The following is a 24210-nucleotide window of genomic DNA, read 5'->3' as shown; positions in this document are numbered from 1 at the left end:
GATGGTCAGCCTGCTTTTCAGTGTTAATTCAAACACCCTCTTTTTTTCCCCCATGTTGACCATGACTTTTATTGCTATGAAGTATCTTGAGTGAAGCCTTAACTTGGTATGATAGTTTAATTTTCCCCCTATTTTGCCACACCCAGCAGTGCTTGGGGGCTACCCCTGACACAGTGCTTGTTGGGGGTACCATGGAGTACCATAGATAGAACCTGGGGTTCCCATATGTTAGGCTCCAGCCCTGTGAAACATTTCCCCAGCTCCTAAATAGAATCTTATTTTGGCCACATCCAGTGGTGTTCAGAGGACCACAAAGTGCTGGTGATTGACTCCTCAGCTTCCACATGCAGATCATGGGCTCCCGCCTTTTGAGCTGTCTCCCGGGTCCAAATCATAATTCTATTTACATTTTAAGCAAATACTTCTGGTGGGTTTTTCCTGATTTTTGTTTTTATGACTTGTGGTGGTAGTGATGACAGGTTTATTTTGTTTTCGTTAAATTCTTGTTATAAAATTTTTTTGTGTGTTTTATTTCTGAGACTTTTCCCCCTTGTACCCGCATCCCCATTTTCGATTCCATCTTTGGGGCATACAGGTCCTTAGGTAGAGATCAAGCAGTCCCTTGCCCTATCTTGTACTCTGAACTGATCAATCCTGTGCTTCAGACCAGTTTCAGTGACTCTGATAGTTTGGTACTGCCTAAGAGAAACCCAGTAAGCCACTGTGCCTAGGTCTGCCTGCCATCATTCCTTGTTGAATGTGCCTTGATTTTGGTCTCTTCTCTGTTTTACAGGCCAAACTTCCGGACTTACAGCCATTTCCTTCTCCAGATGGTGATACTGTGACCCAGCATGAGGAACTGGTTTGGATGCCTGGAGTCAATGACTGTGACCTGCTTATGTACTTGAGGGCAGCAAGGTACTAGGCATCTGCCCAGTTCTGCCTTCTGAATTAAGCCATCCTTTCTCTGAGCTTTGCTTTATATGTTGAGCATTCTTTGACTTTTTTGTTAGCAGTAGCACAGCAGGTAGGGCCTTTGCCTTGCACACGGCTGACCCGGTTTTGATTCCTCTGCCCCTCTCGGAGAGCCTGGCAAGCTACCAAGAGTATCCCACTTGCACAGCAAAACCTGGCAATCTACTCGTGACATATTCGATATGCCAAAAACAGTAACATCAAGTCTCACAATGGAGATATTACTGGTGCCCGCTTGAGCAAATCGATGAACAACAGGACAGTGCTACGTGCTACTCTCTTTTTTTGGAAGGGGGGGCTACAGTGCTACTCTTAAGAGTAATTACTCTCCAAGTAATCACAGTCCTGATCCTTCATACAGAGAAAAGTTTACCAGGGTAAAGTCAGGTTTCCCTTCTTGACAGTTGCCCTAGATCAAAGTTAGAACTTAGGAAAGACAGCTTTGTAAGCCATGCATGCAGTTACAATGACATGTATCAATCCAGAGGAGTAAGTGGATCATTTAGGATGTCAATAAAAACGTCATTACTTGATAGCTGGTCACTTTTTTCGCTTGTTTGGTTGATGAATGGCCATCCCCAGTGGTACTCAGTGCTTACTCCTGGCTCTCTGCTTAGGGATCACTTTTGCTAGGGCTTGGGGGTCCTTATGGGGGTACTGAGTATCAAAACCAGGTCTGGTGTGTACAGGGGGCAAGTTATGCCACAATACTATTTCTCTGGCCCATGCTTACTGATTTTGTAAGTTACAAGATGCCTCAGTGGTGGGCTAGGGCCTGGACCTGACCCCTACGTGCACCTCTATCCCTCCCAGAATGTCAAACTTGGCGTAAGTCTTTAGCACTGTTGGGCATGGTCCAAAAATAAACAAATAAAGCAAAAGAGAACTGGACTACAAAAGAGAATTTCAGATTGTGCCTGACACTGAGTCTTGCTTTGTCTGCACTGGTACTGGAAACTCAACTGTATCAGTCCAAGGGGCCCCGGAGAGAGTCTGGCAGGAAGGGGTTTCCCTTGCAAGCTGCCAACCTGGCTTCGATCCCTGGCTCTGCCTGAAGTGAGCACAGGACCAGAAGTAAGCCCTGAGACTACCAGGTTCAGCTCCCAAACAAACAGTCGAGTTTGGTGGGCACAGTGTTGTGTGGTGGTGTGCGGTCAGCAGGGGCTTCAGAGAGGCGAGTGGCTCCTGGGCGTTCTCCGCAGCCTGTGGAGAACATGAAAGGTTTCAAAGGACTTCATTTCACTTGTTTTTGGAGACTCCTTTCAAAATATTGTAACCCAGCTGACTGCTGCCACATGTTTAGATTGCGCAGCTCTCGTACCTGAAAGCTGATAAAGCTTGGAAAGAAATGAGAGAATTGGCTGGAGCAGGAGTACAGCGGATAGAGGAGGGCATTTTCCTTGCACGTGGCTGACCCCAGATTCTATCCCCACCACCCCATATGGTGCCCCAAGCCTGCCAGTAATAATTTCTGAGTGCACAGCCAGGAATAATTGCTGAGTATTACCAGGTGTTATCCAAAAACCAAAACAAAATAAGGAAAAAAAAGAACAACAAAAAGAGAAGAGAAACAAGATGGATCTAAATGAAAGAAACAATTTTTTTCTCTCTGAGTAAATAGTTAGCTATAGAGAAACTTAATAAAATTGGGGGGGGGGGTTGGGGGTTTTATTTTTTTTTTTTAAATTTTGTTCTATTTGGGGGACCACACCCAGTGGTGCTCAGGTCTTACTCCTGGCTCCATGCTCAGGGGTCACTTCTGGTGGGGTTCGGGAGACCATATGAAGTGCCCGGGATCAAACCAGGGTCAGCTGCATGCAAATCAAAAGTTGTACTATTTTAATAAGCTGAAACAGGACAAAGAACTCTGGGTTTTTAATGGGTGTAATAGAATTTGGCCTGGGCTGGAAATGTTCTCTGCATCCTTAGGGTTCAAATCCCTGTACTGACGGTTTCCCTTCCTTTCTCACAAGGAGTATGGCGGCATTTGCGGGAATGTGTGATGGCGGCTCCACAGAAGATGGCTGTGTCGCAGCGTCGCGGGATGATACCACTCTCAATGCTCTGAACACTGTGAGTGTCTCAGAGTCACTGTGGGGGGAGAGTCCTTGTCCTGTGTCGCTGTCTCAAGTGTGATGGTCACGGGAGGGGTAGGAGCCCATAGCAGCTGGCGTGCACCCTGTGACTGTTGAGAGACGAGTCTGCTTCGGTCTGGCCTTTAGGGTCCATCGTCTACTCCAGAGTGGGGGGTGGGGGGGTTCCCCGAGTCTTGACTATATAGCTGAAGACTGTGCACAGTGATCTTATTTCAGTCCTCACAGCATGTGAGGAGGATGGCGTTTGATCCTCAGAAGAGGGGTTGCTATAAGGAACTGCGTTTAAGTCTCCTAAGGACGCAGACTGAACTAGGGATCTAGGGACCGTGCCTTTCTTTCCTCCTTTGCACTTGGGCCATGCCAGTGGTGCTCAGGGCTCACTCCTGGCAGTGCTCAAGGGGCCATGTGGGAGAATGGAATCGGGCTGGCTGTGTGCAGGGTGAGTGCCCTGCCTGCTGTACTCTCTCTGGCCCCAGAGATTCATGATTTTCATTGTCTCTTTGTCTGACTTTGAGTCTGAAAGTACGTGGAGGGAATAGAGAAGAAGTTAGACTTCTCCAAAAAAATTAATATTTTATTAATTTGACTCTAAAACCATACAGATGTTTCAGTTAGACGAGAAGGTGACCCTAGCAGGCCTGTATTGATGGGTTGGCTGTCTGACATGCCACCACGACTGCTTGTCCACCTTAACACCACTAAAACAGAACTCGCTCTGCTGCAGAGTGATTGCAGGGACCAGTTAATATTCTTTGACGCTGTCTGGCCAGCAACTATATTTTATAGACTATAAAAGTAAATTATTGGCTGTTTTGGTTTGGGGGCCACACCTGGCAGTGCTCAAGAGTTACTCCTGGCTCTGCACTCAGGGATCACTCCTGGTGGGCTCAGGGGACTGTATGGGATGCCAGGGATCGAACCTCAGTCAGCTGCATGCAGGACAAACGCCCTGCCCTCTGTACTATCACTCCAGCCCTCAAACATTTGTATTCTGTTTAACTTTTTTTGATTTCTGTTTTCCACCCCACCCCTCTCTGGGACCCTAAACTAAAAACATGCATCTTTCCTCTCCTGTCCGTCTCATCTTTAAAAGTGTCTCTTGGGCTTTGGCCCACTGCACTCAGGGATTATTCTGGTGGGCCTGAAAGGGCCACATGGGGTACCCAAGAGTGAATCTGGGTCAGTCGCATGCAAGGTGACTGCCCTACCCACTGGGCTATAGTTCCAGCCCCATTAACTTTTTTTGTGTGTGTGTGAAATAAAGTAGTTTTTATAGAACAAAACTTGCTTGGAAAGAAGGGAAATATGGGAAAATGTGAAAACAGAAGCGTCTCCAGAAAGGAGATCAGCAGAAAGGAGATCAGCAGGAAAAGAAACAGAGAAGCAGGGGAGAGCACGGCTGAGGAGCGAGCCTCTTTTAGATTCCTTTCCTCGTATTTTCTTGGTGCTCTGAGTAGCTTCTGTGGTGACTGTGCCAGGGTTGACCTTGTCCCCATCCATTGGGTTGGCTCTCCAGCCCTAGCAAAACATTTGGGGAACCTGTTTTTGTTTTCACTTTCAGTTGTTTTGGTTTTTGTGGGTTTCATTTTTGTTTGTTTTTAGGCCACACCTGGCAGTGCTCAGGGCTTACTTTTGGCCCTGCATTTAGGAATCATTACTGGTGGGGCTTAGGGTACCGCATGGAGTGCCAGAGATGAACCAGATCAACCATGTAAAAGGCGACGCCCTGCCATGTTAAGACTGTCTCTGGCCCCAGGATGTGTATTTTCACGTGCTCTCCAGTCAACTCTACCTTAGGACATTTAGTGTTGTCACTACTGTAACTGTTACTTAAGATCACATCAGACTTAAGAGTTTTAATACCTTTGGTTTCGAGTAATAGTTTGCCAGATTCTCATTCATGTCTTATGTGGCTAGGTTGTCTTTTCCTTGCTCTGTTTTGGTTTTGGCTTTTTTGGGTTTTGTTGGGGGCCACATCCAGCAGCGCTTAGAACTTTCTTCTAATTCTGGCTCAAGGATCATTCCTGATAGCGGGTGGGTGCGGGGACGGAACCCAGGTCAGCACCTTACCTGCTGCACCCAGACCTTCGACATGGAGAGCACTCACTAGGCTTCAGGTGCTCTCCCAGCTGTCTTTCCACGACAGTCCAGAGCCGGTGGTGATATTTGGAGTTTTATCATCCTCGCTTCCTCCTCCTGCATGTTAGGCAGGGATAGCATGTTCGCAGTGTCAGGGTGGCTGCAGAGCCCTGAGCCCAACCAGTCCCAGCTTATCGCCTGACCCTGCTGCCATAATAAGGACATTGGAGGTGGGCACTCAGTTTCAGCCCGCTCCCTTGCACATGGGTTTAGATTGGAATTTAGCCCTTCTACTTTATAGAAAACAGGCCCTGAACAAGATTCCGAACCTCTCATTGTAGTAGCTCTGTAGCACTGTCCTCCCGTTGTTCATCAGTTTGCTCAGGCGGGCACCAGTAACGTCTTCATTGTGAGACATGTTTCTGTTTTTGGCATATTGAATATGTCACGGATAGCTTGCCAGGCTTTGCCATGCAGCACAATACTCTCAGTAGCTTGCCGGGCTCTCTGAGAGAAGTGGAGGAATCGAACCTGGGTCAGCCTGGGCCAGCCATGTTCAAGGCAAATACCCTACCTGCTGTGCTATTGCTCCAGCCCCTCATTGTAGTATTCTTTTTTTTTTTTTTTTTTAATGTTTTAATTGAATCTCTGTGAGAAGTTACAAAGCTTTCAGGTTTAAGTCTCGGTCATACAATGATCAAACACCCATCCCACCCCTCCCCCTGCCAGTGTGGCAGATGATTGCCACTTTACTCTCTACTTTCTACTTTCTACATTTCTCTCTCTACATTCAATTTTTCGACAGAAGACCTACCATTATTATTTGGAATTTCCCTCCCAACATTCAGACCTGCTGAGAATAATTTGTTTTCTATTGCTGATAATAACGAGCATATGATGTTGCGCGGCCACGCAATTTTGGATTTCTGATATTTTAGTAATTAAGTCTGGAGGGATTTCTGCCAGAAGCCACTGGCTTCTGGGATTGGTTTGTGTGCCTCTAGGATCATGGTCATTTAGGAGCTGGAGGTGCCGTTCGTGGGCGACAACTTGGGCTCTTGTCGGGGTAGGGAGAAGGGCTGGTTCCAGCCGCCGTCTCATGAGCCCATGTGTCTCGTCACTGCAGGCTCATACCACTCAGTCCAATAGGCTCGAAAGATGGCAGTCACCATGCCGCCAAGGGGAAAAAGGCAGAAGGGACAATGCCCTTTCTCCCCACCCCCCTACCTGGGGTGGCACAGGGCTGTAGCTTGATTCACAGTCCAGAAGCATTTCTGCCAGAAGCCGCTGGGTTTCGAAATTGGTTTGTGTGCCTCTGGGATCATGGCCATTCAGGAGCCGGAGGAGCCATTCATGGGTGGCAACTCGGGCTCTTGTTGGGGCAGGGAGAAGGGGCGGTTCCAGCCCCCATCCTGCGACGCCCCGCGTGTCTCATCACTGCAGGCTCGTACCTCTCAGTCCAATAGGCTCTGGAAGATGGCGGTCACCATGCCACCCAGGGGAAGAAGGCAGAAAGGACAACAAACTTCTCCCCCTCCCCCCGCCCCGGGGTGGCATGGGGCCGTAGCTTAATTCACAGTCCAGAAGCATGAGCCACCTTGAGATACAGTTACATACCTTTCATGTTTGATATTCAGCTATATAATGATCGATCACCCATCCCTCCACCAGTGCAAACTTTCTACCACCAATATCCCCATTATCCCTTCCATTTTCATCGCAGTCTTCACCCTGCCTTTATAGCAGACAATTGTTCAGATACTCTCTCTATACTTTTGGGCATTAAATTTTGCTTGAATATTCCCACCACCATTTAAGCCTGCCTTCTAGGGGCAGATGCTAGATCATCTATTTTCCATTGCTCACTTTGTATATCAGGTTCGGAGGAATAGTCTTGGTTTCCACATACCGGAGCCATGCTTGTAGAAGCTCATGGTCCTCGGGATTCCATCTGGAGAGGGCAGGGAGACTGCACCTGCTCCATTTGGGGCACTCCAGTGATACCGACTCGGTTTGGGACCCAGACAATTCTCCAGTGTTGTGGTGCCCGCGGGGATTCTTCACTGCTGAGTTCTCATTGTAATATTTCTGTCCCCAGAGTTGTGTGAGGGATGAAGTCTTGAAAACCTAAAAACCTAACTCATTCCTGGCACAAGATACATTTCCTAAACTCTGGACCCTCCTCCGGTGACATGGGAGTTCCTCGTGGGATTGGGGGTGGGGGACAGGGTTGGCGTGCAACTCTGTATTTCCTTCAGGCTTGTTTCCTCCACCCTTACTCAGCAATTAAATTCGGGTCTGTGTGGTTATTTCTAAACTAGGTTCCATAAGAATATGTCGACAAATTTAGTACAACAGGTGCTTAAATAGCATTGTTTGGAATAATAGTGATTTTGTTTTTTAAGTGTCTTTAGTTTTCATTCTAGCTTAGTAAGGTCTACATGCTTTGTATGTTGAGTGTGATACCAGGTTGTTTGTGATGGAGGTGTGAATGAAAATGTACTGACATCTGCAAGTTACAGGTTAAACTTGTCATATATTTCAGTAAATTCTTTCTCATTTGTGTTACTGGTTGAAATAATTAGAACTGAACTGGAGCAATAGTATAATGCACAAGTTCAACCTGGGTTCAAGCCCCAACACCCCATGTGGTCTCTCGAGCTCTGCTAGGAATAAGCCATGAGCACTGCTGGATGTGGCTAAAAAAATGGGAGGGAGCGAGGGAACCATCTGGGGGATGGTAGAGCAGTGCCCAAGTCCGTGCCCAAGTCTGGGCTCCCTGTTGCCACCCCGACCCCCATGCTGCCTGGGTTTCCCCACCAACCACTACCAGGTTTGGCAGCTGCCACAAAAATTTGCAAAAAAAAAAAAAATCAGGACTGGAGCAATAATAGAGCATCTAGGGCATTTGCCTTGTGTATGTGGCTGACCCGGGTTTGATCCCTGGCACCCCAGATAGCTCCCCAAGACTGCCAGTAGTGAACCTTTAGTGCAGAAATAGGAGTAAACCTTGAGTACCACGGTTGTACCCCCCCACCAAAAAAAAGAGAAATTAAAAATTTAAATATTACATGAAGAACTTTAAGGTCTCTTCCACATCCCTTTTTTTTTCTCTCTCATTTTGGCAATTTCTTGCCAAGAAACTGCATATTTTATGTAGCAAAAGACTTTGAGTTTTAATATTGTTCTCAGTGGACTGCAAATATTTAATATTTAGCACGAATCACAATCTGGTTTAGATAGGCTTTTTCTGCAGTTATAAATGGTTATAATTGTCAAAGGATATTTTGGTGTCATAGAAACTGCCAGATGCAGTGCCATTTGATCCACAAAGGTCACAGTCAGAGGGACATTTAAATTAAGTTATAAATTACAATTGAAGAACAATATTTTGATGTGTGAGACCAGAGATGTCAGAGTAGGGAGATGTAATTCATGGGTTCATTATAGAACAGAGGGCCCTGACAGCTGAGCCATGCCAAAAGGAAAATTTATTTGCAATATCACGCAGACAGAAAATGGCAGCTCAGATGAGAAGCCAGGGTGGAAACTTGAAACCTTGTGGTAAGACGCAGAGCTTATGCTAATCAGATTGCCCAGATCTAGAGATGGTTAATGATTGCTGCAGTATAAATGAGCTGTTGGGATCTGTGCACATTTTTAGTCTTATTTAAATTAAGACTTCATCCTTGCTCCATAAAATAATACACTTTACGATCATGTATTACAGTTGATTCTCACACCTCTTTGTCCGGTATATGAATTTGCTGGAATTTTAGAATTGTTTAGACAGGGAGTTAAAACTTAAAACAAGATTTCTATCTCTGGTAGCTTTGAGGAAGGATATAATTTAATGTTTATAGCAATCCATGAGAAATTCAATCATGAGTTAATTAAACTGTAGGCAGTCATTAAGTATTATTTATTCTTTTGAGAAGCTTGCCAGTAAAGCACTTATATATATTAAATTATAGAAAGTAATAAGCAGGGAATGATTTGTCAGGCCGAGTGAGAGGAACAGATTTAACTTGGGCAATTATGCAGAAATGTGTTTTTCTTCAGTGGCCTGAGCCTTGCTTCCTGTGAATCCTGAGAGGGCAGTAAGAAACCACCGGAGGATGTGTAAACCCAGCACTGTGGATGCACTGAACCTCCGGCAGCCTAAGAGTCAAGCTCTTAAAACAGTGCTCCCTGTGGTGATGCCACGGCCGTGTTAGCTCTTTGACGTTGCATAGTATCTTGTCTCATGATGTCACTTCACCTCACTCTTTTGTTCCATTTTGGTACCACACCCAGTGCTCAGGGCTTATTCTGCACTCAGAGATCACTCCTGGAGGGCTTGGGGGACCATATGGTACCAGGGCAAGCACCTTACCCACTGCACTGTCTCTCTGACCCACATCATGTCACATAGAAAGCTTTCTGTTGTCCTCGGACACAGCTAAGCAGTTGGTAGGCCCACTTAACCAATGGAAACCTCAGCCCATCCATTTTGGGGCAAAGCTGATAATAGCTCCTGCCTTAAATCTTGCACCTTGTTCACTGGACTGCAGAAGTGGTGGACTGGGACAGCCTGTGTAGCTGCTAAACAGGCCCAGTTATATGGGGTTTGGACTCTGTTGCCAGCGATTGAAACCAGGATATTGTTCCTCGGAAAGTACTGTTGTTTTCAGCGCCACCACCCTCCCAAGTGTCCTCTGGTAGTTTACCCAGGCCGGTTTTTTCACGCCATACTTCCTCCCATGGTTAGCATAGTGTCTGGCTTGGAGAGTTGCTCAGTAACATCATTGGGTCGATCAGAGGCAGAGAGAACATGGCACCAGCAGCCTGCTTTGGGCTGGGACAACCCACCAGATCTCATGGGTATGGAAAAAGGATGCCAGCTGAGGATGTGGGATACTGAATTGAGGAAAGGTTACTGTTTGCTCTTTTGCAGTGAAGCAACTGAAAATGAAGGAAAAGAAGACAGTTGTAGGAAAAGATACAAGATTCTTTGTGGGGCCGGAGCGGTTAGACAGCGGGTAGGGTGTTTGCCTTGCATGCTGCAGACCCGGGTTTGATTTCCTGCACACACCATATAGTCTCCGAACACCACCAGAAATAATTCCTGAGTGCAGAGCCAGGAGTAACCCTTGAGCATTGCTGGGTGTAAACCCCCCTCCCCCCCCCCCAAAAAAAAAAAACAAACCAAGATTCTTTGTTTTGGTTTTGCTTTTGTGGCAGGTGGGGTGAGGTCCAGAGTGCGAGATACTAGAGCTTCCTTCAATCTCGTGAAGGTTGAAAACTGCTTTAGCGAAAGGTGCTCGACCTTGATGCCTGTTTTTCACAATGGCCTTTTACCAGTAGTTCATAGATGATTCATTTCTCTATGCGTTAGATTAAAATTACACTTAATCCCAGATTTCACTAGTCTGCCTTGGCTATAAACTAAAAAGGTTTACTATCTTACTTTTATAGCTTTCCGAGTAATTGTTTTTCCACAGTAGCTAAAAGGCATTCATTTGGTGCTGGAGAGATACTACAGTGGGGAGGGCATTCGCCTTGCACGGGGCCTGCCCTCTTTCGATCCCTCGCACCCCATGTGGTTTCCCGAGCCACAGAGCCAGGAGTAACCCCTAAGCATCACCAGGTTGGCCAAGAATCACTTCCCCAAAACAGACATTCATTTAAGTATTCCATAACACCCATCTTTATTGTAAGTTCTTTAAACAATCTTTTCTAGGGGAGTGATAGAAAATTTTCTGTTAAAGGAACCATTTAGGGGCTGAAGAGATAGCTCAGTAGGTAGCACGCTTGCTTTGCACACAGCCAACCAAATCTCTATCCTCAGCATCCCATATGGTCGTCTGAGCATCCCCAGGAGGAATTCCTGAGAGCAGAGTCAGGAATAGCCCCACGTTGCTTGGTGTTGCCCCAAACCAAACAAAAATAAATAAAAGGACCTTGTAGGGGCTAGAGAGATAGAACAGTGGATAAATTTGTATAGGTGCACTTGTGTGGCAACTAGATTCTGTGTGTTACACTAAAACACAGGTGGTGCATTTCAGGCACATTTCTTTTGGTTTGGGGGGCCCCATCCGGCAGTGCTCAGGGCTTACTCCTGGTTCTGTGTTCAGGGATCATTCTTGGCAGGCTTGGAGCACCATCTGGGATGGCGGGGATCGAACCGGGGTCAGCAACGTGCAAGACATGTGCCCTACCCACTGTACTATCACTCCGGTATACCCCAAGGCACACATTCTTGATATGTTTTCTGTCATAGTCATAGTTGTATGACTGTAACCTAGTATAGTATCTGGCACAATTTAGTTGTATGACTGTAACCTAGTATAATATCTAATATAGTATATATACCTAGTATAATAATACCTAGTATGATAATTTAGTTGTATGACTGTTGTATGACTGTAACCTAGTATAATATCTGGCACAGTTTAGTACTCTACACATTTGTGGAAGTAATGAAGAATATTTTGAACTCCAGTAATTTCCCCCAAAGTGACCAAAAGGTAATTGTTCTTATGAAGCTGTGTGGACAGTAACAACTTTCCCTATGTTAAATGTTTGTTTTTAATAAGTAAGGGATATATGTAAAGCTTGTGGCCTGAAGTGATAATACAGCATGCATGGTGCTTGCCTTGCACGTGGCTGGCCCAGATGAGATCTCTGGCACCCCATCTACTCCCTCAATCCCTAGCAGAGTAAGCCCTGAGCACCAAACCAAAAAATTTTAAATTCCAACAGGTAAATAACAACTTGAACTCAGAATTTTCTCTAGCAAGAGTCCTAGATAGCCAGAGTGATAATAATACGGATGGCCCTTGACTTTAATGTGGCCAACCCTTATTCAAATCCCTTGTACCTCATTGGTCCCTGCACCAGGGGTCACTCCTGAGCACAGAGTCAAGTAGAGGAGTGGCTCTAGTCACTGCTGCATGCAGCCCCCAGATCATTGCTGGAAAGTGTCTTTAAGGGGTAGTGGGGATAACAGGTGGAGGAAATAGAACATTGCAAGAAGAACCAGAGGCACCACAAAAATAGCCTAGCAGAAAAGGGCCCTGCCATGCACACAGCCGGCCCCACTTTGATTGCCCCAAGCTTGTCCAGAAATAAGCCCCAAGAACTGCCAGATGTGGCCCAAGCCCTCCTTCTCCCCTAAAAAAAATAATAAAAATGGGCCAGGGAGATAGTCCAGAGGCTAATGCACATGCCAGCGTGTGACTGTTGCCCCCATGATTGTTCAAATCCAACCACTGCATTTGGTCTCCCAGCCAGGCTAGGTGTAACTGAGCACAGAATGTGATGTGGCCAAAAAAAAAAAAATTAAAGAAAGAAAGAAAAGAAAGAAAGAAAAGAAAGAAAAGGAAGGAAGGAAGGAAGGAAGGAAGGAAGGAAGGAAGGAAGGAAGGAAGTCTTTTCTTTGGCCACGCTAGCATTCTTAGAACTTCCTCTTGGCTCTGTACTCAGGGGTTACTCTTGGTGACTTGGGGAAACCATAAGGGATGCTCGGGATCGAACCCAGGTCAGCCATCTACAAGGCAAGCACCCTTGCCCACTATACTATCACTGTGGCCCCTTGGCAACCCACTCTTAGACCTCTCCCACTCAGATTTCCTGTCTGTTCTGTTCTCTTTCCCCTTTGATAATAAAACTGCGTGACTTTTACTTTTTAAAAAAATTGAGGAGGTAACTTTTCAGAAAGGTTCCTCTTGGTCCCCAAGAAGATGGCATGTCAGGGGGCTGGAGCAATAGTACAGCAGGTAGGGTGGTTTGCCTTGCATGCAGCCAACTGGGGGTTTGATTCCCAGCATCCCGTATGATCCCCTGAGCACCACCAGGAGTAATTCCTGAGTGCAGAGCCAGGAGTAACTCTGAGCATCACCGGATGTGACCCAAAAAGAAAAAAAAAAAGAGGAGGGCATGTCAGAAGATCCCTGCCCCAGCTCTTTTTGTGTTTGCAGTGGTCTTTATGAATTATTGATAACAGCACAGTGATGCTCTGACTTAATTTGTTCAATAAATATTTCATCACTGTTGTAAGTAACCTCACGACTCTTACTTTTCAAGTGTGTCTTGTATCTGGGTGGACGAGGTTAGGCACTTAATATTTACTGGGTTTATAGCATGAAAGGACAAATAGTGGGTCAAAAGAAGGAGGGGTCGCCTCTCAATCAAAGTACAGTGCAGCAGGCAACGGCTCCCACAGAAATTGCAGCAGCTTTTCCATGGAAACACAAGATCTGAAGTAGAGGTTTGCAGAGGACACATGGATCCTGTGCTCCTGGGGTCCCGTGTTCAGTGGGTGTGTGATAAACACCCACTCGGTCTCTCCAGCATGCAAGGCCAACCACAGCAACGACTTTCGAGCACTTCTTCCTTCCCACCGTCATTTACAGCCCTCCTGGGGTCACTAAAAGCCAGGAATGGCTTCAGGATTAATGATATTTGATTTAACTCCATTTACTCAGCTCTTTGCTTTAGAAATGGGCTTTATGTTTTTAAATTTAATTGCCTATTATCAGTTGTAGACGATTCAAAACCTTTTTTCTTGTATACTTTACTCAAGTTTTAATCAAACTTCATAAATTATTAGCATGAATAGTTAAGTAAAACATAAGTGGTTTTTTATTATACCATTTTCCCCCTGTCTCTGGAAAAAATTATCTAACCTAGAACATTGATGAAAATGGTGGAGCGGCTGCTTCCTTTCCTTGATAAATTTTGTAGATTTGGGTCTAAATCTAAAATCTTTTTTTAGTTGAGGGGAGATTAGTTTGGGGATCATACTGATGATATTCAGAGGTTACTCCTGACGATGTGCAGGGAACCATGTAGGATGCTGGGGATCAAACCTGGGTTGGCAGTATACAAGGCAAACGCTTTCCCCGCTGTACTATCTCTCAGGCCCCTAAATCTGAGGGCTTTAGTCCATTTTGAATTAACTTTTGTATATGGTATGAGATAGAGATCAGATTTATTTTTTGCAAGTAGCTGGTTAACCGGTTATACCAGCACCTTTGTTGAAGAGGCTTTCTTTGTTGCACTTCATGCACATATGTTCTTTGTCATATATTAATCATCCATGTATCTGGAGGTTTATCTCTGGCTCTCTAATCCATTGGTCTTAGAGTCTGCCTTTAGGCCTTACCACACAGTTTTGATTACAAGAGCTTTATAATATAATTTAAAACCACAGAGAAAAATCTCCCAACTTCTTTTTTTCTCAGTATTGCTTTGGCTATTTGGGGAGAGTTATTATAGCAGGTTTTGTTCCTTGTTCTTAAGTTTCATAATGCTATGAAAATTTTAATTTTGATGAGAACTTTGTGTTTAAAGTTGTGTGCTTTGGGTCAGATGATCATTTGATGAGGGTAGGTGGTTTTGCTGCCAAACCTGACTGCTCAGGGTTCACTCCTGGAAGTCTTGGGGAACCATAGGCAGTAACTAGGATCATACTGGGGTCTGCTACATTCAAAGCAACTGCCCTGTCTTATCTCTTCAGCCCCTAAGGTAATAATTCCTGTTTGTTTGGTTTGGGGGTCATGCCCAGCAGTGCTCAGGGCTTACTCCTGGTTCCGAGCTCAGGAATCATTGCTGGCAGGTTTGGGGGATCACATGGTGTGCTAGGAATCGAACCTGGGTAGGTAAATGCCCTACCAGCGATACTATCGCTCTGGCTCCAAGGATAATAATATTAATGATGTTAATTTTTCCACCATAAACAAGTAATATGTTCCCATTTCTTTCTATCTGCTATTTCTTTTAACAGTAATTTATAGTTTGCATTGAGTAAGTCTTTTGCCTCCTTTGTTAAATTAATTCCCAGGTACTTGAATTTTGCGGCAACTCACTTATGAATGGAATTATGTCTTTCATATCTTTCTCTTCTGCCTAATTGTTTGTATGTGAAAATCAATATGAAGTCTGCATTTTGATTTTGTAGCCTCCACTTTACCATACCATTGTGTCTAAGAGTTATTTAATGGAATCCTTGAGTTTTTTCTGTTTTTACTACACTTGCCCAATATAAGGCACTTGCCTTTTATGTGTCTGACCTGGGTTTGATCCCCAAACCCCGCCAGAATTGACCCCTGAGCACAAATCTAGGAATAACCTCTGAACACAGCCAGTTGTAGTTCAAAAAAAGAAAAAAAATTATCTGGAATAATGATATTAATGGGGTGTTTTGTTTTTTTCCCAGTTTGAATCCCTCATAGCACTTTTTCATTTTGCTTCCAGGACTTCTCACTCTACTGTGAATGGACAGTTTTGATCTTAGAGGGAAGGAATTTCAGGTTTTCACTTACTGAGTGGGATATTAGCTGCAGGGTTTTGATATATAATCTGTGTGTTTTATTTTGTTTTTTACTTGTTGTTTGGGGGCCAGATCTGGTGTCTCTGATCCTACTCCAGCATTGTTCAGGGAACCAAGGCTCTTCCAGATACCAGCGTGGGCCTTCTGCATGCACAAGTTGTGCTCTGCCCCTAAGCTATCTCGCTTACCCCATTTACTCTTTGTTTTTGTTTGGGGGCTACACCTGGCAGTACTCAGCTCTGCAGTTAGCCTTCTCTCCTGGCAAGCTTAGAGGGCCATATGGGTTACCAGGGGTTTGACCCTGTCCATGGCCAGCACCCCATTGGCTGTACTCTCTCTCCTGCTCCTGCTTTAACTCATTCTTAAAGATGATGAAATTGAGACCCAAAGAGAGAAAGTTATTTACAAAATGTCACTTGAATAGTAAGTAGACCTAGAGTTCAAACCCAGATCGTTGGACTCCAGAACCAATAGTTTTTCTGTGTTTCTCTTTATAACTAAACAAAATGTTATTCAGCTTTTAATTTAAAATGTATCATTTGTCAAGCTGAACTGATTTCATATTATCACTTAGATGTTTAAAGATTAAACAAGCAGTTTTTCCTTTTACTCAATTCATGTGTCTAAGATCTTATTAGAAAATTTCATATACAATAGAATTTGACAAATACTGCTTGTTCTAGATATTGGGCAAAGTAAAAAAAATCACTTGATTGTAATCTTACACCTCTACAAGCAGGTTAGATTGACTAATTTTCAAACATTCACAAACTATAGTATTTTTATAAGTAGTCTATTGATGAGTATAATCAGTTAATATTTAACATTTGTATTCATCGTGCACCCTTCCCCCATACCCTCACGATGCAGTTTTACCACCAAAGCGGAGTCTAGCATTTCGATCATCACTAAAATGTTTTGTTGGGGCCAGAACAATAGTACAGCTGGTAGGGGCATTTGCCTTACACGTTGCCAGCCCAGGTTCAATCCCTGGCACCACATATGTTCCCCCAAGTTCTGCCAGAAGTGATCCCTGAGCCTGGAGCCAGGAAGTAAACCCTGAGCACCACTGGGTATGGCCAAAATCCAAAGAAACAAAGTTTTATTCTGTTTTAAGGTAATTGGCTTATTGCTCTAGTTAATGTGTAGCCTAAAGTGACTCACATAGTTCAGATTTAGCACCATTTAGCGGGAAAGAGGCACTTGCCTTGCATATCACCAGTGGGGTTTGCTTGCCAGCACTGCACAGGAATGGTTCCTTCTGAGTCTCCTCCAGGAGAGTGGCAACGTGAGGCTCTCTTGTCTCGTATTGTCTCAGCAACTGTGATTATTCCACATTCCTTGATTCTGATCTTTTGTATGTGTTGGACTCCCACTTCTTAGTGAGTTTCCTGCAGAAAAAGTTAGGATCTGTTCCTTAATTTTATTGAGTGTTGTGCAGTTGCCAGTGAGTTTTTCAATTAAGAGATTGAAGTTCTTGGCTGGAGTGATAGTATAGCGGGGAGGACACTTGCCTTGCACGTTGCTGACCTAGGCTCAATCCCAGGCACCTGTAGGGTTCCCTGAGCACTGCTAGGAGTGATCCCTGAGCACCAAGCCAAGAGTAAGCCCTGAGCACCACTGGGTGTGGCCCAAACTCCCTACCCCAATATAAATATATTTTAACTTAATGAAAGCGGGGTGACTCTTCTTGTTTCAGTCTAGGTGAAGACATTGACCAATTTCCCAAGGGATTTTGGAGTATACTGCATGCTGCGGTAGACACTGGCACTGCAGGCCGTGCTCACCGAGCCATTGAGAGGCTTGGGTCAGAGAAAGGGGTCAGGAGTTTTGGAGGGGCAGCCACTGTTGGAGGGAGATTGAGCAAGATTTTTGTACTTGCTTCTCTCCATTGTTGCCAAATTGAGATTCAGGATCTTGGGGGAGATGGAGTTCCAGAAGCTAAGACAGGAAAATATGTTTGCAGGACAAGTCAGGGCTATAGCTTAGGCACGGCCGAGAGTGGAATGATGTGGAGTGGGAAAGTATATTAGCTTGGATCAGAGGGGAAGCTAGTCCTGAAGGGAATGTCCGGCTTAGCCAACAGCTATGGGCTTAAATGTTTTCATACTAAGAACATTAGTATTACTAAATTATTTCCCCCTAAAGTTCTTATATTTTAGGTATTCTTTTTAAAAAAGCAAAAAAAAAATTTTTTAATAAAATTTTAAATAGCAAAATTACTATAGTTGAAGTCATGAACACAAAAGAGAAAGAATGTGAGCTGCATGTCTGTAGGCTGCCTTAGAGAATGGGACAAGTGTCGGGGAGTGCCCAACTCTGCGCCTTCCACGCTTGACTGCCCTCATTCCTGGAGGCGCTGAGGTCTCAGCCCAAAAGATGAAGTAAGCAAATGCCGCCCCAGGGTTCTGGAAAGGGCCTCACTCAGTGCCAGGCCAGATGTTCAGTATGTGTTTGTTATTGTTATTCGTACTTCTATTCTTGCTACTGCCAGAACATTCTCTCCCTTACCTGTCACCCGGGACAGCTGCAGTGGGGGAATAGGGTGGGTGTAAGGTGGGTGTACAGTGAGAACCGATTATCCCACAGACTGAAATGACGCTTGGTCCCCTGCTGCTTGCCTTGGAGCTCATCGGGGAGGGGGGGCGGTCCCCTCTTTGGGTTTGGCTCTGTGTCCCGTTCTTTGGTGCAGTTTGCTCACCGCTCTTGTTGCTGTCGTTCTAGCTCCATGAAAGTGGCTATGATGCTGGCAAAGCCCTGCAGCGCCTGGTCAAGAAGCCCGTGCCCAAGCTGATTGAGAAGTGCTGGACGGAGGACGAAGTGGTAAGCACAGCCGGGCACTCACCATGTGTCTGCTTCATCAGGGTGTCTCCCTGCCGCTCGGGGACGGGAGGGGTGGGCCCCCCCAAAGACTGGTCTTCTGTGTGGACTGTGAGTGACAGCAGCGGGCCAGGAGAGAACCCTTCAGACTCATCACCATACAAAAGACTTGAGCATCATCCACTTATGTAGCACAGATAATGGGAAATAGCCTTTGAATTTTGCGGTTTGGTGTTGCATCGTTTCTTCTCTGGCTTTGTGCTTGGGAATTCTTCCCAGTGGTGCTTTGGGGACCTTGTGCTGCCAGAAATCAAACTGGACTGGCTCTGTGCAGGGCATGTGCCTTAGCTCCAGTAGGGTTTTTTTGTTTGTTTGTTTGTTTGTTTGTTTGTTTGATTTTACATTTGATGTGGGCTAGAGCTCTAGCACAGTGGGTAAGGCTCTTGCCTTGCACACAGCCAACCCAGGTTCAATTCCTCCATCCCTCTCGGAGAGCCCGGCAAGCTACCGAGAGTATCCTGCTCACATGGCAGAGCCTGGCAAGCTCCCCATGGCATATTCGATATGCAAAAAACAGTAACAAGAAGTCTCACAATGGAGACGTTGCTGGTGCCCGCTCGAGCAAATCGATAAACAATGGAAGGATGGTGCTACAGTGCTACATTTGATGTGCAAAGGTGGTCCATATGTGGTGATGCTCAAGTTTACTCCTATCTCTGCTCTCAGGAACTACTCCTGGCTGCTCAGGGGTCCATATACGATGTCAGAAATTGAACCCAGGTGTGGAGCATGCAAGGCAAGCACCTTACCCAGTGTAATATCACTCCAGTCCCAATTCCTGAACTGCATCTCTGGCCTGATGTTTGGAAGAGTTTTCCTAGATATCAAAGCACTATTAGTACTGTCCTCCTGTTGTTCATTGATTTGCTCAAGTGGGCCCAGTAACGTCTCCATTGTAAGATTTGTTGTTACTGTGTTTGGCGTATTGAATGCGTCACGGGTAGCTTGCCAGGCTTTGCTGTGCAGGCGGGATACTCTCAGTAGCTTGCCAGGCTCTCTGAGAGGGACAGAGGTATCAAACCCGGGTTGGCCGCGTGCAAGGCAAATGCCCTACCCGCTGTGCTATCGCTCCAGCCCCAAATGTGAAAGAAAGAGAAAAGATATTATTTTCTTTTAAAAAGTAAATTTTGTGCCAGAAAAATAGTACAACAGATAAGACACTTGCCTTGCAGGTGACTGACCTGAAATTATTCCTCGCACCGCATGTGGTCTCCCAGGCACTGCCAGAAGTGATGCCTGACAAAGCCAGGCATCAGCTCTGAGCAAAGCCCCCCAAAAAGGTGGGGGGGTGGAAAGAATTTTGGTTGTTCAGCTGGTTGGTATTTGTTACAAGGCCCTGCGTCATTATAGAAACAGGAGGCTGTTTCAGGAATGGCTGTCAGTGGGCACGGGTGGGCACTGAGAGGAGGGGGTTTGGGGACAGCAGGCAGTCACCCTGCACTGAAATGGCTCGGAAGCTTTCCTAGTCCCTTAAGACTAATTTTTCATATTTAGGATGAAGTTTCTGTTACTATTTTTATTTGTTTGTTCGGGTGTCACACCCAGTAGTGCTCAGAGGTTACTCCTTGCTCTGCACTCAAGAATCACTCCTGGTGGTGCCCAGGATCTCATCTTATTCAAACATGTGCAGGGTAAGCGCCCTACCTCCTGTACTATCTCTCCAGTCCACTCTTGCTATTTTTAAAAAGCTTGCATATATGTTGGTGTATGTATATGTACATACATGTGTGTGCACGTGTGTGTGTGCACACACATGCACATACTCCACAGGAATGTTCAGAAGTCACTTGGGACACAGATTTGAACTTGTGACCATTTGGTTACAAGGCAGGTCTCTAAGCTTGGCACTATTCCTTGGGTGTAGGAAAATTTTTGTTTTGTTTTGAGGCTGTAGAGATGGTACAGCGGGTTGGGCACTTGCCTTGCACACGGCCAACTGTTGGATAACATTGGGTTGTCCTTGCTCCTCCCAAGGGAGCTTAGGTTTATTGAGTTACTCCCACAACAGTGCTCCTGAGGCACACCCAAGCCCATCAAGCGCTGATAATCCTGTATTGCTTTTCTCTTTCCCTTATGTCACTTGCATGGTTCATTTAGCAATGTCCATTTCGTATAAACACAGGAAGATGGTTGGTGCTATGTTTTTGTAGCATGGGAGTTAATTGACTCCAAATATTTACTCCTGGGCTTCCATCATATTTACTTGACTTTAACCTCAGTTGCCCTTTCTTCCTAACACCCCCAAAAGCAGGATCCTAACGAAGGGACTGGATGGACCTAGGGCAAGCAGTAAGCTACCCTGGCATCTAAAAGGGACAAGCTAAGGACCATAAGTACAATACATTAAGAGCATGGTCACGGAACAAATTCTGTCATTACCTGCTGGGGTTAGGAAAGACTAACCTGGCCTGAGGACTGTGGTCTGGAATATATAGCGAGATGTCCCCAGGAAGAACCACCCTTTAAGTACATCTCTTACTGTGTTTATACAAAGGTAAAAAGGCCCTCCCATTGATTGTCGATTTGCTCGAGCGGGCCCAGTAACGTCTCCATTGGAGACTTTGTTGTTACTGTGTTTGGCATATCGAATACTCTCGATATTATAAGAAGTAAATTTACTGTGATTGTTTAAATGGATTACTAGCTGAGGAAAGGAGAAAGCAATACACCCTGGATGGAATCCCGCCCTTGAGCAGATCTCTTAGTAATCTGGAGTAACCCTCAGATGAGATTTTGTCCTTGAGTTAATTCCCTAGAACTTCCCCTGAAGGAGTGGCTTTACCGATGTTGTTATGACAATGTTTGGTCCCACCTTTGTGTATCCCACCCTTCATGATTGCTACATAACTGTGCAGGAGGGAAAGAGGGGACTCAAAAGATGGTGACTGTGAGGACTAGGAGGACTATGTAGAAGTCTTTGAGATCTACTAGGAGACTAGGATGGTGGAACTTTGATGACTGGGACTACGACCAAAACTACAACTACAATTGCGCTTTAAGGGGGAAATTGGACTATGCTGGGGAGGAGAGTGAAATAAACTGACTACCAACCAGCCTGGGGCGCAGGCCCTGTTTCTCTCCATTCCCCAAGTCCTTCGTCTGTCCGTCTGTGAGCCGGCCATGGGAATGGTTCTCAATCACCGGCCACTTGTGTCCCATGTGCCCGTGTCTTTGTTTAGTGAAAACTCACAGTCAACCCCAGTTGGATCCCTGGTACCCTATATGGTCCTCTGAGAACCACCTGGTACAGCCCAAAACCAAACAAAGAAAAACAGCTGTCTTGGGCAGGCACACAACTTTGTCCCTGGAAGTCCATGCCCTGAGCAGCCAGCCTGGAATATGCTTCACCCCCATCCCCCACTCCATCCTTCCTCCCCACCCCCCCAACAGATTTTGGCTTCCTTTCCTGTGCTGCTTTGTGGGGACTTGAAGAGATAGTGGGATGGAATGGGGATTCTTACACCTAAGAAAAATGCTGGTTTTATTTTGAGAAATGAAACTTGACTGATGGGAGTGCTGAATGAGGACTTGGAGCCATGGTGCAGCAGGAAGGGCCCTTGCCTTATACATGGCTGACCCAGGTTCAATCCCTAGCATTCTATATCATCTCCTGAACCCTGCCAGAAGTAAGCCCTGACCACTGCAACATGTTGCCCCAAGCCCAAAATAAATTAATAAAGTTTTGAATATTCTGAGTGAAGGATGATGATCCTTAAACTTTGTGAGTTGGGCTGATTTTTCATTCTCATGTTTGCTTGTATCAGTCTGCATTTTGAGAAGTGTTTGGTAGCCCTCCAAGCCTGGGGAGCATAGGGTCCCCCCTTATAGGAAGTTAAACTTCACTCTCAAACCTTGAGTGAAAGAGAGCCAATAATTGATTGGACAAAGGAAGATTCTGATAAATGTATCCACATCAGATCTTTGTATAGTTTTTGTGACAAGATGCCTAAACCCTCAAGACTCTGTGCCTGTTTGGAGACTGGCCTTGATTGTGAAAAAAATGCCAGTTTTGTGAGTCTGAGAGATAGTATAGTGGGTAGCTGCCTTACCTTGCACGGCCAAACCAGTGTTTGATCCCTGATACTGCATATGATCAATCCCCTGAGCTCTGTAAGAAATGCTCTGTGAGAGATAGAGATGTGGGTAAGGCACTTGCCTTGCACCTGCCCGGCCCTGTTCTATCCCTAGCTAGCACCAGATGTTTCCCCAAGGCCTGCTAGGTGTGACCCCTGAACACAGAACCTGGAGTAAGCACCAAGCAATGTTCAGTGTTGCTAAGTGTTGCCCAAAAATGAACAAAGAAGCTTGTTCTGCATATGCAAACCCCCGCTGCTGAATTCCACATATTTTCTCACCCAAGAATCAAAGAAATAACAAAATACAAGAATAGATGAGAATATGGGCCTGTGTTCCCTGTTTATTCGTCTCAGCTTTCTATGTACTTGGACATTTAGTTCTTTTTTTGGGGGGTGGGGGGTCACACCCAGCGATGCTCAGGGATTACTCCTGGCTCGTCACTCAGGAACTACTCCTGGTGGTGCTCAGGGGACCATATGGGATGCTGGGAATCGAACCTGGGTTGGCTGCGTGCAAGGCAAACGCCCTACCCACTGTGCTATCGCTCCAGCCCCGTCATTTAGTTCTTTTTAAACTCCCTTGTCTCCAGTATGTCCATCTGATCTAAGATCAGCTGATTTGACTTCATTATTGTTTTACTTTGCACTGAGATGAATCAAAAAACAAGTGAGAGGGTTGATTGAAAGTCCCCAGGGTGGATTCCTGGGAACCTTTTGCTCTGGCAGGTCCCGGGTTCTTGCCAACCCAAACCCAGCTGTTGCTCAGGCTTCTGCCTGCCCACCGCTGTGTTTGTGTTCTTGACCGGCAGAAGCAAGCCCTCTGCCCCTTGCTCAGACCTCAGTGTGGTCATTACCAGCTGGATCGTTTGCCCTCTTAATTTGTTGATTTTTTTTTTATTTGGCTTTTGGACCACACCTTTTGTAACTGTGCTCAGGAGATCATAGGGGATGCGGAGGACTAAACTCAGTTGGGCCGCTCCTTCTCCCTGCTGCTTTGGGAACCGTGCCATGCTGGGGATCCAACCTGGGTCCCCAACTTGCAAAACATGTCCACTCACTAGCCTTTGACCCATATCAGCCCGTGTCACTGTTTCTTAGGCTCAAAGCTGTACACTAGGAGGCCTGCCTATCTCTTGTCTGTCTGTCTTTCGTTGTTGTTCTTTTTTTTTTGGGGGGGGGGTGTTGGTGTTAGGAGCACAAAGTGGAGGTGCTCAAGGCTTATTCCTGACTGTGCTCAGGGGTCACTCCAGGTGAGGCTCGGGGGGGCCATAGGACTGAGCCAGGGTTGGCCATATGCGAGGCAAGAGCCCTAGTCACTTACTATCACCCTGGCCCAACATAGTAGGGGACTTTCATCTGATACTTCTTAGTAATTCCTGACAGTTTGAGTATCAGTAGTATATTTTTTATTTCATTTGCTGTGGAACAAAGATACTTGGAATCTTGCTGAACTGAAGCCTAATCTGTGTCCATTTCAGTTCAGTGACATAGTGCTCTAATGGCTGGATGGTAAGAAACACAGTGGAGCTGTTCCCAACACAGAGTCTTTGCCACCAGCAAAACTTGGTCAGAGTTTTTAAAAGAAATTTATGGAGTAAGAATGTAACTTACTGATAGAGCAAATGTTTTGCATGTATAAGAACCTGGCACTGTAGCACTGTAGCACTATCCTCCCATTGTTCATCTATTTGCTCGAGCGGGCACTAGTAACGTCTCCATTGTGAGACTTGTTACTGTATTTGGCATATCGAATACGCCGCAGGGAGCTTGCCAGGCTCTGCCGTGCAGG

The 24210-nt window shown here is 45.6% G+C and overlaps 1 protein-coding gene across 2 annotated transcripts in view; it reads left to right on the top strand.

Moving 5' to 3' along the window:
- Nucleotides 1-24210, top strand: part of RERE (arginine-glutamic acid dipeptide repeats) — a 246800-nt gene that overhangs the window by 141851 nt on the left and 80739 nt on the right. For both annotated transcript variants that reach the window (XM_056125470.1, XM_056125469.1), the window contains 3 exons: nucleotides 794-918; nucleotides 2949-3048; nucleotides 18190-18288. In XM_056125470.1, the coding sequence (XP_055981445.1) occupies nucleotides 794-918; nucleotides 2949-3048; nucleotides 18190-18288 (324 nt within the window). The remainder of the gene's footprint in view (nucleotides 1-793; nucleotides 919-2948; nucleotides 3049-18189; nucleotides 18289-24210) is intronic.

This window comes from Sorex fumeus, unplaced genomic scaffold (genome assembly GCF_029834395.1).
Source record: "Sorex fumeus unplaced genomic scaffold, SorFum_2.1 ptg000054l, whole genome shotgun sequence".
Lineage (NCBI taxonomy): Eukaryota > Metazoa > Chordata > Mammalia > Eulipotyphla > Soricidae > Sorex > Sorex fumeus.
Note: the sequence above shows the minus strand (reverse complement) of the source record. Positions and strands in the feature narration are given on the sequence as shown.